This window comes from Labrus bergylta, chromosome 6, assembly GCF_963930695.1.
Source record: "Labrus bergylta chromosome 6, fLabBer1.1, whole genome shotgun sequence".
Classification (NCBI taxonomy): Eukaryota; Metazoa; Chordata; class Actinopteri; order Labriformes; family Labridae; genus Labrus; species Labrus bergylta.
The window spans coordinates 19,122,060-19,135,734 of NC_089200.1; the positions used below are offsets into that span (position 1 = coordinate 19,122,060).

Here is a 13,675-nt window from a genome sequence, read left to right on the forward strand (position 1 = left end):
GCTCAGTTCTGCACGTATCTGCCCGTACTGTACCCTGCCTTGCCCTTATGGCAAAAATTGCTACACTGTCATCTCCCAGATTGTCCTGGTCTGTTTCAACATCTTGCCTGTCTTCGGCTCATTTTGGAAACTTCATGCTCAGTGATATTTTTCTCTGTTTTTCTCAGTGTGATAACCTATTCATTCAACAATTCAGTTCAAACTACTTTATTAATCCCTCTTGGGGCAATTGGTTTGGGGATTAATAAACATAGGTGGTTTGGTTTTGCAGTCAATAAAACAATAGCCTACATAAAGAAGGAATTTGCATTGTGAGATTTTCCGAGATTCATAAAAAGTTATAACTAACTTAAGGACAGTCAGTCATAAAAGTGACTTCTGGTAGGGGTCATACGCTTCGCTGAAACGACAGACATTTAGAAAAACGCTGCACATTCAAAAGCAAACGCAAACTATCGAAACAAATGCAAACACACAAACGCCCTGCGAAAAAGGCAAAACAACTGCATAAACATCAAACCCGCTGCAAGTACGGAAGGATGGTGTGAAGGGCGGGTTCTTTCCATCTAACCAATCAGCCATCTCCTTACTAACCAATCAGAGGAGCGCCAGGGATCTCTTCCTGTTTGACCGACAGATACACAATTTATCGGGTGAGTTAGAAGACGATTATCTTAAATAAGTAAAAAACTGTAATTAACTCCAATTTACTATCCGTTATTGTGTGCGATTAAATTATATACTGGTGTATGTTTTTGTTCTCATAAATAGCGAGTCGTTTTGAATGACCTTTTTGTTAATATATTGGCGTTTTGCGTACAGTTAGCTGCACTGACCTGCTAGCAGTCAGGTTAGCTTAAAAAGCTGCATCTGCAAAGGGAAAATAATGCTGAAATGTAACATCGGTCCTAATTGTATTGACATTTCTAGAGAAGTGCACGGACGCAGATTATGGGAGGCATCAAACAAGAGCAGAGTGAAGCATCACAGCAGCCCAAAGCTTCACACTCGATGGATCCACCACAAGAAGAGGTGAGTATTTATAATTTACATCTGACCAGGAGCCACACGATTTGTGCTTTCAGTGTCCTTTCTCCTCGTTAGTGTGGAAAACAAGGCTTTACTGCTTTGCATTCAAGGTTTACTGAAACACGATGTTCACCAATTTCCTATCTGATAAATTATTTAAGAGCATTTAATGTCTTTGTAACAGTTCAGTTAAAAGATAAAGATAAGATAAAGATAAACTTTATTGATCCCCCGTGGGGGAAATTTGTGCATTATAGCAGCTCCAGAAAACAGGGGACAGGAATGTACTTATAAAAAATAAAAATAGAAGTTAAAAACAGATCAAACATATTTACATCATTTAAATAAAAAAATACAATAATGTAAAAAAAAAATACAATAATGTAAATGTAAAATTACACATTAACTTGTTCTTAAAAAAAAAAAAAAAAAAACCTCAAACTCTTAAAAACTCAATCTATAACATGGTCATAAAGAGAGTTTATTTGGCTATACATAAAATAAGATAATCCAGTGTTACGGCAGCAAAGAGCTAAGATTGCAGACAAAAAGTGAACACAGTACAATTTAAATAAAAAATAAAAATTAAGAATGTACAAAAAAATAGATACTAAAAAATAGATTTACAAAATAAAAAATAGATCAGCTATTTGACAGAAGTGTAGTTTGTAATATTCAGTGTAACACAGACAGATAGATCAGTCAGTTAATTTACTGATTAACATAATTAAATGCAAACATTTTTGTCAGTATTTTATTTTGTATGACGAATAAGCCCCCTGAAACATTTACTGCCTTCTTTTATATTCTGAATATTCAAGATTATTGTGCTTTTTTTTGTGTGTGATGGTAAATTAACTATATTTTGGTTTCGAAAGACAATCAAAGGTCACTATTTTCTACTTGACATCTAACTTACCAACAATTAAAAGAGAAAAAATGGTCAGCATGTAATTGATGTTAGAGTTGTGTACTGAGTGATGAGTTGTTTGCAGATGAATGATTAACTCTTGTTTTCAAATATGTGACCGCCCCTCTCTCTTTCAGCCAAAGAAGAGAGGCTGGCCAAAAGGAAAGAAAAGGAAGAAGGTGCTACCAAATGGTCCCAAGGCACCAGTTACAGGATATGTCCGCTTCCTGAATGAACGACGAGAACATATGCGGGCCCGATACCCAGACTTACCTTTCCCAGAAATCACCAAGAGACTTGGAGCAGAGTGGACACGATTGGCCTTGAATGACAAACAGGTACGGATGCTGTATGTGTTGTTTGCAATAGTTTATTTAGTACGTTTTCATGCACTGTGTATTTAATTATGTTTTAATCTAGACCATTTTGAAATAATTACACGGAAAGAAGTTGAAGACGTTAAATGCTGTTGTCTTTAATTTGTATTTTAAAATGTTTTTTGAGAAGATAATTAACTAAAGGGATTTTAATTATGTGTGCCAGCAATCTTTCTTATCATAAAACAGTAGTACATCACAAATCAAACTAAACCATGTTGGGAAAAAAAAAATGTTTCCTTCAATTTAATGGCACTACATTAATAAACTTGCAGCGCTATCTGGACGAGGCAGAGCGGGAGAAGATGCAGTATGCTCAGGAACTAAAGGAATACCAGCAGACTGAGGCCTATCAGATTACCAGTGCTAAAATACAAGACAAGAGGATCAAGAAAGGTGACAACTGAACTTATATATGTCATGCTTTTACGCATGTGTTTTTTTAATGACCACAACATCAACTGGGCAAACAGCAAGATGCTTCGCATTGAAATTCTAATACTCTGTGCCTTGCAAGGTGTAATATGCTTATATAATTTTCTCTTTCAGAAGATTCTCCGTCTGTTTTTATCAGAACAAGTTCAGAGTCGGCTCTATCAAAGGTACATGACACATCTGTATTTTTCATATGCTTAATCCTACAATGTATTTTCCAAACTGCTACATTGTGTAACGCTGATGATAACTTTTAGGGTTCTGACCTCACAAGATTTGACATCCCTATCTTCACAGAGGAGTTTCTCGATCAGAACAAAGGTAACATAGAAACTGAAAACAAACAACAATAGTATATATCAAAAATACAGTTTAACATGGCTGAAGAGATAAGTTAACATAATAAAGCTTTATTACTTTTATTGCTGATCGGATACTTTAACCAAACTTGTAACAACAGTTCTGTGATATTTTTTCAGCTCGAGAGGCTGAGTTGCGAAGGCTTCGTAAGGCCAACATTGAGTTTGAAGAGCAGAATGCAGTGCTTCAGCGACACATTAAGGACATGTACAATGCTAAAGAGCGTCTGGAAGCTGAACTGGGGCTGGACGAAAAGCGAACCCAGTCTCTTCATCAACACCTGCTGGCCATTAAACACACATTGGTCAACAGTCTTTCTTCAGTTCCTCTGCCAGGTCAGCAGTCATTTGGCTTTATTTATGGCCCTTTCAAAACTAACTTGGTTTGGGAGTTTCAGAAGGTTCAGTTTGATCCAAACCAAACTAACAGGAGTGAAGCCTCCTTTGAACTATGACTAGACAAATTAACTAAAGGGAAGAGGTGGTTCCTGATTCAGTTGGTCAATGGTTTGGTATTTTTGTATTTTATGGGATAGTTCCAACTTTTGACCTACCACAGAAAGCTCTGGCAGAGTATTGTTTGAACTGGAAATAGCAGGAAAAGGTAATAAAGGAAATAGCTGTGATAGAAAATGGGAGAGGAGGAGACAGAATAATAATCTGACAATTGGTCCAAAAGCTAAGATTCAGTTGTGGTAAAAAAAAAAGAAGACAATTAAAACACTTGAAAACATGCAGTAGCAGACGTACTGCAGACTAAAAAAAACTAAATTGATAGCATGGAGAGAAGCTGCACCCATAGGTGCACTGGTATGTCCCGTATGATGGGATATTTAAAATTTAAAAGCCTTTTTTTCTTTTTCCAAATGTGCATGCACATTCCAAATATGAACCCTTGAAAGATGTAAAGCGGTTGGTTTAGGAATGCTACTTGGAATTATAGGGTGGAGAGTGCCATGGTTGGAGCTGTGTGCTAGCTGTGAGTCACAGGTTTCATGACAGTAAAGTTGTTGAATAGAGGATGTGCTAAGTTAGACTCACTGTTTGGTGATTTGTGTCCATTTGAGCAGTTCCAAGGGTTTTCAAAGATGAGAAGATGCCACCGCTATGTTGGCTCACGTGTTAAACATTTTATACACAGTATATATCTGGTCTAGTGACTGTATATGACAGCACTCAAGATTGTTTCTGTTCTGGGAGAGTAACTACATTGATGTTGATTGAAACATCAAAAGTTATTGTATGAAAAAGGCTTTTTGTTGAAAAACAAATACCTTGGTTTGGGCTTTCAGGTGACAAAAAGCCTTTGGTCAGGTTAGCAATGCAAGAGACAAAACAAGAAATGAATCACCACTTGAGTGCTTTATTTAAGTGATGTTAAGAGGCTGTGTGGATAAAATTGTTCTACCTCTTTTCTGAACAGGCACAGGTGAGACAGCATCTGTTGGGAACTTGGACTCATACCTGAGTCGTCTCAGTGGAGTCCTGGAGGGAAACCCTCACAAGCATCGTGCCCTGCTCACACAGCTTTGTGATGTCCTCTCTCATTTGGACAGGTAACTAAAACACCAAGACTCAACCCTGTAGTGTTCATAGGATGATACAAATAGTTTTGTTGCTTTGATATAGTCAGCTGACTCGACATGTTTCTTCTTTTGGATTCTAATCCCACTGTCAACTTCTACTTCCACTCAGATTACTTTCATTTATGTTATTAGCGTCACAGCAAGGAGTAATGAAGTACAGCTGACAGGTCAAACTGATGGGGAAATCACCACTTTATTTCATTTAAAAAAATCAATATTTGGGGTTTAGCATATTGATAACTGGATAACACAAGTGGGGTCAACAATTTGTTGCCGTTTCAATATTTTGTCCTACACCTACTGTACAGTAAGATATAGCAAGGTAATATGCATAGATGTCAGCGCAGACAACTTGGGCCCATCATCATCGTTGTTATTGGGCTTTACTGCAACAATCCATTTGTGACATTTCTAGCATTTTAATGTTCTTTCTTTTCTAACTTGATGCTTTCATTTATTGACAGTGAGAAGTTATGAGGACACTCCAGCTAGAGATCCATTCATTCTTGCATCTTAAGGACACAACAGGCTCAGTAGTATTTAATAAAGTTAATACCCTTTGTAGCATCTGGATATCTCAAAGAAAGTAAAGGCAAGGGTAAAAAACTGAAAATACGATACACTTTATCTACATGCCTTTTTTTATGAGTATATGTATTCATGCTGAGTTGTTGTGAATGTAAATCTGTGTGGTAGTGTTGAGGTTTTTTACAGTTCAGGATGTAATTCTATCTTCTTTACTGCTTTAATAAGTGAATTTATTGTGACCTTTACCCTAGTATGTAGAATTAGGTGATGCTTACAGGCCATTGACCTCTCGAACAAGACAAGCCTGTAAATAATGTTTTACAATAAATGCCAGTTGGAATTTGATGGGTGGGTAAAGTGTATGTAGTGTTATTTAGATTACATAAAAATGAAAATGGTGTCAGAATATTATATATTTGTCAAGTATATTTGTATTTTCTGAAATGTTCATTAAACCTAACTGACAATTTTCATAAACAAGGTGAACGAGTGCACTTTTTAATTCTTCTTCATAGCCATATACCTTTAGTAGTATCTGGCAAAACATGCTTAAGTGTTTGGAGAACCGACCCTCGGAAGAGAATTCAGCGATGTTAGGGATTTCGTAGTCCAGCAGGGGGAGCTGCTGGGCAACACAGGAATAAGGCTTGACATTTGGGACCCGGTTTGAAGAGTAAGGCCTTAGTTGTAAATAGGCAACATAGTTTAACACAACTGAGCCTTTCTGTAATTATACTCAAGATATACAACAAGAATTTATGAGAAATTAGTAGTTTATCGCTTTACTTCTTCACTGTCTTCTGTTTCCAGTCAAGTATCAGTTCGACTATATCATCACACCAGTCGTATCGCATGTTTTCAGTGTTTGTCAGTATTACTGTCATTTAACTGACGGAACAAAAATGACCTAATCCCAATCAGTCAAAAGAAGGGCTGGACAAATACTGAACACATCGATTATGGTACAATGTTTCAACAAATACCTTCATGATTGTGAAATCAAAGTTAAAGAAAAAAAAATAACAAAATTGAGATTTCATGTTTGAAGTATGGAGGGAAAGCTAATAAATAATCGTGTTTTGCCAACACCCCCCACCCTCCATACTCTCACCACCGCTCTGACGTCACTGCCAGGAGCTGTCCACGCAGCGGTGGTGCTGAGGCTGATCAAGATGGCTGTGTGCTGGGGAGCGGAGAGCTGAAAGAGAAGAAGGTAGAAGAACCTCAGTTTGGAGCGGACTAGTGAACAAGGGAAAGAGAAGACACGACGCCGGCGGTCACTGTCGGGGTGTACATTTTATTTCTGAACAGCGTAACGCTCGCTGCCAGGCCCTGATTCTTCTAGGGGCGGCTGGCTTCTCCATCTCCAGCCCAGAGATTCACTTCCCGGCTGGATCGTGAACTGATAAGCTAAAATACGGAAGCTGGTTAAGAAGCTGGACCCGGTACTACAGGCGCTTATAAGAAATGTCATTGTTGTGTGTTGGAGGTAAGAAAAATAACTAACATGAATGTCTTGTCACGACTTGTTCATTTTCTCTAAGCGTTGTAGTGAGCAGCTTGAATTGCTTCAAATCTCGTGTTCATGGATTCTGGGGGAATTTACCTATATATATATATATATATATATATATATATATATATATATATATACACATATACATATATAATATATAATGAAGGAATAGCTGAGCTAAAAGTGTCATTTTGCAACTCCGATTTATAAGCCTAATAGCCCACTTTGCATCATGTTATCGTCCTTCATATTTATAATCTATTTGACACTCACTATCCCAGAATAATTTCCTGCTTGTTGCCTTGGGTGAAAATACGATTTTATTAAACAAAATGTAAAATATGGCTCTGCCACTGGCCTGCCGGATCGATTTATGGAGTATATGGAGTGTATGCATTGTGGCTGCCGCTGTCAAACATAGTAAAACAAGAAGATGTAATGCCTTCCCGGTGTTTCCCTGTGTAGCAGAAGTGGGGGTTGTTTTATGTCAAAAGCATTTTGATGACATATCATCTTTAGTGCTGCCATTTCATCTCAGTTTTCATGCGTAATTGCGCGTGAGAAAAAGGCGTGTGCAGTAGTTTCTTGACTGTAAGATTAAATGAGCCACGTGATCGGTTGCAGCATGTCTTGAATAATATTTCTGCTTTTGATTGAGCTATGTTGACAACCACTACCTGTTCAGATTGGGGTTTCACAGTATCAGCAGGCCAGACCTTAGAATATTGAACTGTAATATGACTTCTAGTTAAATATCATGTCCGGTTCTAGATTCTGTCTTTGGTGCTAACAAACAGAAATGGAAACCACAAAAGGATCTCATCGAGTTTTTTACATTAACTGGTTTATTACTGAATGTCAAGCCATATATTCACAATTATAATGGAACATTTACTGGCAGTTCAGTGTAGGCCAAGATGTTAAGTTAGTTTTGATGGGTTTTTTGGGGGGTTTTGATATCTTTTTTGGGGCAGCTGTGGCTCAGTTGGTATAGTCATCACCTCTCAACCAGAAGGTCGAGGGTTCAATCCCTTTGCTGGGCAAATGTCCAATGTGTCCTTGGGCAAGACACTTAACCCCAAGTTGCTCTCACTGCTTAGTGGTGGCATATGAATGGGATTAGTTACTTCCGATGGATGATACTACAAAGCAATCACTACCATCAGTGTGTGAATGGGTGGGTGTGACCTGTGGTGTAAAAGCAGAAGACTAGAAAAGCACTATATAAACTCAGGTCCATTTACCATCTACCATTTGATTGTTAAGGTTTGACATTGTTCGAAGCTAAAGATGGAAGATCTTCATCTATTAATAATAAGTCAGTCTTCTCCCAAAATATATGCGTTATATTGCATCGGATAACTGACACAGAGTAATCTTGGAGGATAGATTAAGCAAAAGTCTACAGAGTGAAATACTATTATCCTGGGGATCTTCTATATCTTCCTCTTACTGGCCATTGCCACATCACACCAGTAAACATAAAGTTAACACGATGTAAAGAATACAAATCATTTCGTTCATTTTCATTTTAGGAATCACTCTTTAGGGTTTTAAAGGGTTAAAAATGCTCCCCTCTTTAGAGTCTTTTTTTTTAAAGATTAATTTTTGGGCTTTTATGGCATTTCCAGTGCTTAGATAATCTGTTAATATGACATCTGATTGATTAGCAAAAATGATATTTCTTCAAACGTCTTCTACAGAGAGTTTGGAGATTGCCTGCAGTGTTCACAAAGAGACTGCTGTATTGTTGACAGCAGTGCTGCTTGAGCTGATTGCACAGATGTCAGGATTGAGATTCAGGATCGTTGGCAATCCCTTTATGTCCTGAAGCTTTGTTGGCATAGCAACCCCACTGGTATTTTAGCTCTCTGCTGGCATTTTTTGAATAGATTCTACACACTAAGTTATAGGCCTTCAGCTAGTTTATATTGATGCTTTCAAATGCTGGCTGTAAGAAAAAGAAGGAAAAGTTCACCTTGAGCCGCATTATAGCATGTGTTTGCTGATAAACCTTGCATGTGATCATGGGTCATAGATGATCATGGATGTGTGTTCACTCTACTGCCATGTCATATGATGTTAGATATACATTTGACATAATACCCGGCGTCACATGCTGAATAAGCACATCAGATCGGATAAACACCCTTTTCTGTCTCCCCCTGAAGCTACTCGCAATTCAGGCTTTTTAACTTCATAACAGACAGAGCCACCATAGACATCATTAAGAGTCACCTTCAGTCATTGAGGCATCCAAACATAAATGTTTGTCTATTTACAGAAATAAACAGATCATTAGGGAAGATATTTTTGAAAAGAAGTCAGGGAGTCCAACTTTAGAATTGAATATAATGAAGCAGCAAGCCGTCCTTGGCTAGTTCAGTATCTGATTAGCATTTCAAACACACTGCTGCCTTACTGTAATCTTGCCATGAGAAAATGGGAGTGTTAGATTTTTTTTGTCGCAAACTTCTGTTCGGTTTTATGGGGAAATATTCACAAGTCAGGTAGATAATACAGCATTCATACTCTGTGGTTTATAACTCAATTGATTCCACTTTGGAGTCAATACCAAATACTGTATGCAGACTGTACGCTTGTACTGTATTAATATTTTACAGCTTTATGTCAAGATTCACAGAGTTTCATTAGTCTGAAATAAAGGAGAATCCTGACATCAGTGTCTCCTATTGCATATTTCAATAGCAGGCATTCTCTCATCCTTTATTGTTGATATATTCTGAAAGCTGAACTGTTTGTGTGTGACTGAGTACAAAAGGACTTGCTGTTATGACCTTTTATCGTCACAATCTTTCGATTTTTCTTGCCTGCAGTCTCTGTCAGCAGGTTTGTATTGTTGTTCCCGGTGTGGGTGTAATTTTTCTAAAGAGACGGCTCTTTGAGAGCTTTAGTTGCAAAACCATAAGCATATAAAAAGCTCCTTTTTGCTCCTGATAAACACAGCTCAACTCAATGTTTTTGTCGAATTTCCCCTGCAAACTACGAAAGTCTGTAATTGCTGTATTTGGGTCTGAAGAAAGAAATGTTGATGCACTGCTTTTTCCCCCCAACTACTCCCCTTTATTCCTTGCCATAACTGCAGAAATGTTGGTTTAGTCTTATGCCTGTGAGCTCCCCACACACACACCCCTTTCTCGCACCCCCACCCCCCTGTCACACTGAAGTGGTTATTTTTAGTGTTGGGGATGCAGCTCGCTCAGCCCACATCCGGCAGCACAGAGAGATTAATGGAGCACGAGAGAAAGAGATAGAAAGGGAGCACACGTGCATCCTCGCCACATGGCAGGGGGAGCTTGTCAGAGCGAGTCATTGACTGAGAGGGAGAGAGAGGACCAATATCTGACTGATGGTTTGTATTTGAGGGAGAGACAGTTTTCTCAAGAGTGCAGCGTAGGTACATCTGTCATGTAGTGTTTACTTTAAACAAATACAAAAAAACTGATCTGAATGCGAACCTCTTTTTCAAATGTATGTTAACTGCTCTAAAGGAAAAGAACCTTCCCCGCCCCGTAGTGTATCTGCTTTCAGCAGCAAAAAATATCAGGAAGGGGATTTTATTTTGAAGATTGTTAAGACACACACTCACTTCAGCACCTTCCCATGAATCAGACTGATAATTAGTGATAAGCAATACTGGGTTTGTTGGGTTGATGCTATTTTTGGAAGCCAAGTTGTCCTCAATGATTATTACGGTTGCTCTGCTGTCACTAACTAAGAAAAATAACTCAGGCTGTGTTTCTTTGTCAGCATCATTTTTTAATGTCTGGCTTCTCTGGGTTGAATAACAGGGAGTGTTTATTTATTTAGCTTTTTCTATTTTTGAGTCGGACTGTAGGTCATGCATTATAAAGCAATTCATCCTGTAGCAAAACACACATGCACAAGGAGTGTTAAAGGGCTCGTAGTCAGCAAGCAATTAGATTGTTGTTTAATGGATTCTTCTTTGTCGTTGTTGAAAAGTAACATTAGAGAAAAGAGGCAATCAGCAGGGATTTAAAACACAGCTCTGAATATTAAAACTTTGCTGCTGAACATAGGGATGCTGGGTATCGGTGGGGTGCCGGATTGAATGAATAATGAATAAGCGTTTGACGTCACTGTGGTTTTTAAAAAGTCAGTCTGGTTCTCCAGAGGTGGCTGCGTAGAGGAGCCTGAGGTAGCGTCTTAACCGAGCTTCATTCACATCAGAACAAACTGCAGCACTTATCTCTCTTTTATCCACCTACCCCTTTTATCTAACAGTGCAGGACCACACACGTACATACACCATTAAGAGATGACAAGACATGTGGCTACTCTCCTGCCTGACATCACCTTTTTACATACTGGCCCTGTGGTGCTGTGACTCACAGATTCAAACAATTCCTACTGAAGCGATGTAGTTGTTCATTTTGAGATGGAGGCATTCTGCCCCAAGAATCCTTGACCATGTGGATCAGAAACAATGCAAGGCTTGTGTCACTCACCAGCCAATCATACCTTCATGCATATGAGCCTCAGGCAGATACCTGCATGGATACAGAGAAGAGCCTTTGCGGATTAACTTAATGTAAACTTTGCATGAAAATATGCAATGTTTGAAAACATCATGTTAGCACGTACATGGTATATTTTACTACTTCTTCAGTATCAGAATCAGAACGACCTTGTCGTTCCACATTGTATGATGAAATTTGCTGTGCTTCTTCAGAAATGTTATAACTTTTGCACATTAAATGTTATGCACCCTGCATATATAAGTAATCTAATAACATTATGCCACCATAAATGACTCAATACTAGATTAATTTCTTCATTGAATATTAGACTTTTTTGTCATTGTCGTTCTTATTTGTTTCTTTAATTTGTTTTCAGTGAAGAAAGCCAAGCTTGATGGACCCCAAGGTAAGTTGTGACTCCCTGAGTAATCCTTTTGTTACTTGTTTTTAATTTATTTATTGATTCTCAAACAATTGCTCAACCAATGTTTTTCTTTTTCTTTTTTTAACAGAGAAATTTAACACATACGTGACCCTGAAGGTGCAGAATGTTAAGAGCACAACCATTGCTGTGCGCGGCAGTCAGCCGTGCTGGGAGCAGGACTTCATGTTGTGAGTGTTTCTTGACACCTCTGTCATCTTCTGCCACCTTTTATCTCAACATGGCTTTCCCCCCATTAGCTAAATCTTCCTCTGCACATCTTCAAGTACAGTGTTGCTTAATTGGGGGAAAGTCTCTGCTGCATAATTTTTACTCATGACTCCTTACAACCAGTTCCCAACCCTCTTCTTGTCTTCTTCAAATCCTAAATTTCCTCTTACTGTCCTCTCATTCATAGAGCATGATGAGCTTTTCCTCTTTTCACCTTACCTTGGAGCAGCGAAGTTATGCTTGTTGCTTTTCCATACAAATTAAAATACCAGGTTGGCAAAGCACTGCTCCCTGGCACAGTCCAGTTAAAGGTGGTAGAGAAATGCTCAAAGGCAACCGAACAACTACAGGCAGATCAAGAAAATTGTCATTATTTATAATTTAAAGAAGAACATTTTGGTAACACAGTTGCAGAGTTGACAAACTATGGACCTAAATGTTAGAATGATGGTCAAAAGCTTTGTATTAAATCATGTGTTGCATTTAAATATTTTGCTCATTTGTAAATTGGTATTAGGTCTTAACAATTTGGTGAATACCAAAAGTCAAGATAGTTCTAAGCTTACACAACACTTTTCATTTAAAGTTTCCACATTGATTCGAATGTATGATTTAAGACTTTTCTGACACAACAAAGTCAGGAAACCAACTCTCAATCTCAACACAGAGAAATCAAAGAATCCGAGGAGCAGACAAATATCAGCAATTTAGGAGACAGATTTGTGGATTTGTTTTACTGTGCATTTTGAGTTCAAGGCTCTATCTGTGGAGGAATCTGCAGAATTGTGTTTTATGCTATCTTTCCCCTTAACTTTGGGTTCGCTCACAATGTGGCTTTATTTTTTGAACAAATGTATTTACTCTCAAAGGTTGGAACTTCATAGTGTTTAGTATTACAATTTAAAGAGATTTCATTAGTGTTTTTTCGACTATGGACGCTAATTAAGTTTTACCCATTACCAAAAAAATAGGGTTTATACTCTAGTGTCAATATCCGATGGCAACATGCAAGTCTATATTTATTAAGGAATAGCTACAGATAATAAATGAATGAATATTGTTAATCGTCAAGAATAGAGATGTCACTTCAGGGGGTCAATTCTAAGTACACAGATGTTGTGCACTACAGGGCTGCAGGTTCAGCTGTGACATTTAGGCTTCGTCAAAGGGTTTATTTTTGCCCACTTACCCCTGCTTCCTCTGTGTCTCTCTGTCTCTCTCTCCCTTTGAAGAGTGAGGGGATGACATAACACCTGGGCTGTCTGAGCAGTCAGTAGGGAGGATTTCTCCAGGCTCCATTACACTTAATGATACCACAAATCTGTGTGTACACCAAAAAAAACACAAACAAAACAGATACAAAGAATTGTTTTTTTTCCATCCTGCTGAATTTATCCTTGGTTGTACAATAGCCATATATTTCATCTGAAAAGTATTACATTGCATCTTCTCCGTCTCTTTACATCCCTCACTTTCTCTATCTCTTGCCCCTTTCCTCTCCTTACCTTGAAACATGAGCCATTCATCCATTCTCAAAAGCACTTCCTCTGCTCCTAAGGAAACAGATGATGTAGTTTCATATCAAAGTTGTTTCTATTTTTAGCATTTGATTCACTTAAGACAGCCTGAAGTCTTGAGTAGAAGCACTGTTGAACAATGGGAGATAGAGAGCTGATAATGTGGAGGATCACTTTACAAATCCTCTTCCAGACCTCAGCTGTATGGACAGTAGACGTATACGTAGAGTTCACTTTTGTTTGTCATGCAAAAATAAAGATAGT

At 38.2% G+C, this 13,675-nt stretch overlaps 2 protein-coding genes across 3 annotated transcripts in view; both read left to right on the forward strand.

The window, feature by feature from the left end:
• The first annotated feature begins 532 nt into the window (after nucleotides 1–532).
• hmg20b (high mobility group 20B) lies at nucleotides 533–5,704 on the forward strand. 2 transcript variants are annotated; one of them, XM_020632133.3, is made up of 9 exons: nucleotides 533–653; nucleotides 931–1,032; nucleotides 2,077–2,277; nucleotides 2,592–2,712; nucleotides 2,869–2,918; nucleotides 3,009–3,072; nucleotides 3,231–3,446; nucleotides 4,534–4,666; nucleotides 5,161–5,704. In XM_020632133.3, the coding sequence occupies exons 2-9, from the start codon at nucleotides 952–954 to the stop codon at nucleotides 5,171–5,173; spliced, it is 879 nt and encodes a 292-aa protein (XP_020487789.1). In that variant the 5' UTR covers nucleotides 533–653; nucleotides 931–951; the 3' UTR covers nucleotides 5,174–5,704. The 2 variants fall into 2 exon arrangements, with proteins under 2 accessions (XP_020487789.1, XP_020487788.1); XM_020632132.3 differs by having other exon boundaries at nucleotides 536–653; nucleotides 2,866–2,918.
• Nucleotides 5,705–6,387: 683 nt separating this feature from the next.
• The window catches only part of unc13a (unc-13 homolog A (C. elegans)), a 44,216-nt gene continuing 36,928 nt past the window's right edge, over nucleotides 6,388–13,675 (forward strand). Inside the window, exons 1-3 of the mRNA XM_065955932.1 lie at nucleotides 6,388–6,713; nucleotides 11,619–11,648; nucleotides 11,755–11,854. Of these exons, the coding sequence (XP_065812004.1) occupies nucleotides 6,692–6,713; nucleotides 11,619–11,648; nucleotides 11,755–11,854 (152 nt within the window). The 5' untranslated portion in view covers nucleotides 6,388–6,691. The remainder of the gene's footprint in view (nucleotides 6,714–11,618; nucleotides 11,649–11,754; nucleotides 11,855–13,675) is intronic.

What these genes read in the sequence shown, in the direction of transcription:
- hmg20b (XM_020632132.3), top strand. Translation starts at nt 952, where the DNA reads ATGGGAGGCATCAAACAAGAGCAGAGTGAAGCATCACAGCAGCCCAAA. An exon ending in TGGCCTTGAATGACAAACAG is followed by an intron (nt 2,278 to 2,591) that starts GTACGGATGCTG and finishes ATAAACTTGCAG; the next exon opens with CGCTATCTGGACGAGGCAGA. An exon ending in AGACAAGAGGATCAAGAAAG is followed by an intron (nt 2,713 to 2,865) that starts GTGACAACTGAA and finishes TTTCTCTTTCAG; the next exon opens with AAGATTCTCCGTCTGTTTTT.